Source organism: Nicotiana tabacum, chromosome 23 (genome assembly GCF_000715075.1).
Source record: "Nicotiana tabacum cultivar K326 chromosome 23, ASM71507v2, whole genome shotgun sequence".
NCBI classification, from domain to species: domain Eukaryota; kingdom Viridiplantae; phylum Streptophyta; class Magnoliopsida; order Solanales; family Solanaceae; genus Nicotiana; species Nicotiana tabacum.
Genome location: NC_134102.1, coordinates 111,651,604 through 111,655,908, shown reverse-complemented (window position 1 = coordinate 111,655,908; position 4,305 = coordinate 111,651,604). Strand labels below are relative to the sequence as shown.

The window sequence follows — 4,305 nt, the reverse complement described above, 5'->3', positions numbered from 1 at the left end:
AACACATTTTGAAAGGTGACCTCCCTCGCTGTTGGGTAGAAGTAAATTTACTCGGCTAGCGGAAATACAAAAATAGAATTGATAACTTAACTCGCAAAATTTGTGGTTTCTAGAACATTCAAAAGGGAATTTCGTTTTCCAGAAAAGAACCCAAACTGTAAGTGGTCAGTAGGATGTATTAAAAAAATAATATATGTATTAGTTTTGATATTATTAATACCTTATTTGATAGTAATATTTTTCAACTAGGTATGTATTAGTTATACACTTTATTCAATACTATTTTTATACATAAAAAACTATATCATTAGCAATACCATAGTTTTTAACGCATGAAGAAGAATGTACTCCCTCCGTTTCAATTTAGATGAAGTATTTTGATTCCGTACGGAGTTTAAGAAAAAAAGGAAAGACTTTTGAAACTTGTGATGTTAAAAGTTTAAGGGGTAAAAGTTTTGTGGGGCATGACATTTGTGTGATTATAAAAGCTTCTCATTATGGGTAAAATAAAGAGTTTAAAGTTCAATTATTTTCAAATTTAAAAATATATCATTTATTTTGGAATAGACTAAAAAGGAAAGTATCTCATCTAATTTGAAACGGAGAGAGTATAAAGTAGAACTATCATTTCAGAACCTTTTCCAAATACAAAGCTAAAGAATTTAGAAGGTATTTTTGTAAACAAAGATTTTTAAAAAAATTATACAATACATATCAAACCAAATTATCAGAGCATAACTAATCTAACATTACTAATACATACTACTCCTTCTTACACACCTGCCAAACGACAAATAAATTATAATTATAATGAAACAAAATGTCAAAAAATTTGCAACCACAAGAGATTCTAGAGAAAGAAGAGTGGCCCCAGTAAAGGCCTAAAGGGTACAAGTAAAGGGAGCAGATGTGGATACGTGTTTGCTTACTGCATGTTCCAATTGGAGTAGAGTATGGCTGCAACGAACCTGTTCACTTCAATAACATTCCGGCCACCGGAGTTCACCCAAAACCGCCATAGTAAAGCCGTCGTTTATCTTCCTCCTAAAAGAACACCTATTTCTATTTCTTGCGCTACCAGCAGCAGCTCACCGGAAGCTACCTCCTCATCAACTACCACAAAACCTGAAATTGAGCTTGAGTTCGTCGGGGTAAGTGCGAGAGGGTTACGTTCTCAATATTGTGGTAATTGTTTTTAATTAGTTCTTTATTTTGTTATTGATATCTGCTGGTGTTTTAATTATGGAGTAACTAATTAATATGCAGCCAAAAGCAGATGAAAACGGCAAGTATCCAATGGATAAAGCAAAAGCAGTGAGTGGTGAAAAGCTACTGAGGAACATTATGTCGGAGAATAAGATCGAGTTGTATGCTGCTTATGTGAGTAATATACTTAATTGGCTTAATTACCATTTCTTAATTTAGTCTTTTCTTAATTAAAACATGTAAGGAACTATCAATTCCATGAAAGGAAATGTCATGCGATCAATTCTGAAGTAATAACAATCTATCGACTAGTATGATGTTGATAATAATGAACTTTGAGTAACTTCTATAAAGAATTTTAAGTGAAAATTTACATGTGGGCAGTGAAGAGGATTGAAAATGTATTTAATTTGTTGCAAACTTTGTTCTTGTTTAGACAGGATTCAAACAACAATTGATTATCAATCGTCATCGTTAAAACTGTTTATAAGAATGTGTTGATGCTTTAGCAATATCGTTGAAGATCATATTGCATAAGTAGGTGCTACACGATAATGTTGCAGCAAAGATATCTGCGCTGCTGGAAATCATTTGTGGGATGAAATTTGAGCATATAGAAAATTAAATGCAGTGAAATTTCAAGTGAATCAAAGACTGCAGCTTTTTCAGTATTCTGTCTAGACGTTTTATTGTTGCACCTCATTTTGATCTTGAACACGATATCTACTTTTTGGCAGGGAAAGGCGATGAATTGTGGAGGCGGTGGAAGCTGTGGTACTTGTATTGTGGAGGTATAAGTCTATGGTTCTCCACATTCTTGTTAGTAATGGGTCTTAATTAGCACTCTAGGAATTTTTCTGTGGATGACATTCATATGTATATGGAAGTTAATTAAAGCATCTAAATATCCAAACAAGATTATTTGCTGGTTATATTGTGGTTGAAACGTACCACTCATAACGGTGATATTGTAGGTTCGAGCCCTACTAAGCCTTCTCAACATTTTACGCTTTTGCTCTTATATTATAGATGAATGGTGCATTAGTTTATAGTGCTACGCATTTTAATTACATTTTGGACAAAAGTTGGTCTTTTCATTTGCATATCTGAATTAGCAGATTGATAGCTTGCTGCTGAACTATTGGTAGTGAGCTTTACGTTACCTAATGGTGACAATACCTTTTACTTCTTTTATGAGCTATTGCTGGAAAGCTTCTTATTTTTGAAGATATTGACTATATCACTTTCCAAATTTCCCTGTGATGCAGATCATAGATGGAAAGGATCTACTGAATGAGAGAACAAATACAGAACTCCGATACCTAAAGAAGGTATTGGGCTCTACATGCCTCTCTTATATGCTTTTAGCTTCTCTTCTATCACATTCTTTTCACATTATTAAGCACATTAAACTTTTCTTCCCAAATGTTGAATCATTCGATTTTGAACGATCAAGTCTTTAAGGCTGTTTCAGAGAGTATCAATTTTTCTTTTTTGGGACCAACTTGTTTCAGGTCGAGTAGACTTTTTTTTGATCTTATGAAGATGGTTATGATGGTACTTATCTTTCTTAATCTTCACAAAGACTTGCTCATTCAGTTTTCATAACTGTGCAGAAACCCGAGTCATGGAGATTGGCTTGCCAAACTATAGTTGGAAATAAGGAAAACTCTGGAAAGGTATCAGAATTATATTATGAACTTGTTTAGCTGCATTCCTTGGATTTCAATGTTTTCAAAATCATTCAACGTAAATTTATACGTATTCCAGATAATTATGAATTCTTTTATAGAATAAAACTTAGTACCTCTTCACTGCAAGAAAATTCAAGTCAGACGTTATTATCACCTCAAGGTCCTAAACATGTGGGTAAACAACTAAAAATGAACAACTGTGACTGTCTGCACTTTTAGCGCTCTCTCATACCGTAGTATTTCGATGATATATACAGGTAGTGGTGCAGAGGTTGCCTCAATGGAAGAAGTGACCGCATATGCATACATTGAACAGGTAATTCAGCAAGAAATAGAAGAATATACATGTACTACTTTGAACAGAGTATAAATCACTTAAAACTAGAATGCTTTAGTAGCTAGAGAAATATGTATTTTATTCATTCACTAAGTGACAACAAGTTTTTACCTGCTCCGGCATTTTGCACTAGAAAGGATGTGTTCAAATTATAATGGTTGAACTAAGCAACAGGCCGCTACAAAACATTCTTGGTTTACTTAGCTGTTTCCATCTCTAGAATGACACTGCTTTTCTCCTCCACTATTAACTATTACAGTATATTCTTTAAATAAGAACGTTGTTCCACTTCCAAAACAGTTGTTCTTCAAAAATTGGTAAAAAGTCTATTATAATTTGAGAAGAGTGTTTCTCTCATTCACAATGCCAGTCATTCATTCGTTTAAGAGTGTATTTCAACACACCTCACATTCTTTATGTTATGTATTTCTTGTTTCCTCTTTACTTATTCTGACATCATATCGAGCCTTTAAAATGTGGAATAGAAATATGTATTCTTATTGTGCTGATTTTGGTGACGATCTATTCTCCACACCTTTAAATAGTGTAAATGCAACCACAAACATCGTTACAATTAGTCGAGGTTAAGTTTTCTTGCTGGAACAGAACTGATCTTGAGGTCCTGTGACTGCTCTACATTAAGCTGCTCTTTTGGTTTATGCTAGTGACATAATAGACGTACATATTCAGGGGGGGGGGGGGGGTAATATGACAGTAGGAGTTTAATTCATTCCTTTACCATGCTATCACTTTGTCATTGTCATACTCGTCCGCGGAATAGAGATGCAATAACATGTAGTGGATCTTCTATCAAATTTGGATCCAACCGAATTAGCACCTGCAAAACACTCATAATGTATACCCGTGATTGCAATACAGTATGGCAAATCCATGAGCTCCTTTCAAGTACATACCATGATTGTGCAGAAGATGTTATCCAACGCTGCCCAGTTTTGACTATAGTTGTGAACATAATTGAGTGACAGTGTTAATTGCATATGCAACATCTTGACAGGTTACTGTGAGGTAGGGTGGGCAAACGGGCGGGACGGGGCGGGGAGGATATGA

The 4,305-nt window shown here is 34.5% G+C and overlaps 1 protein-coding gene across 1 annotated transcript; it reads left to right on the top strand.

Annotated features, from left to right (window-relative positions):
- The first annotated feature begins 894 nt into the window (after window positions 1-894).
- Window positions 895-3,373, top strand: LOC107824520 (photosynthetic NDH subunit of subcomplex B 3, chloroplastic). Its single transcript, XM_016651308.2, has 6 exons — window positions 895-1,151; window positions 1,267-1,380; window positions 1,944-1,997; window positions 2,475-2,537; window positions 2,823-2,885; window positions 3,158-3,373. Exons 1-6 carry the CDS (start codon window positions 954-956, stop codon window positions 3,191-3,193), a joined length of 528 nt encoding a protein of 175 aa, XP_016506794.1. The 5' UTR covers window positions 895-953; the 3' UTR covers window positions 3,194-3,373.
- The last annotated feature ends 932 nt before the right edge of the window (window positions 3,374-4,305 follow it).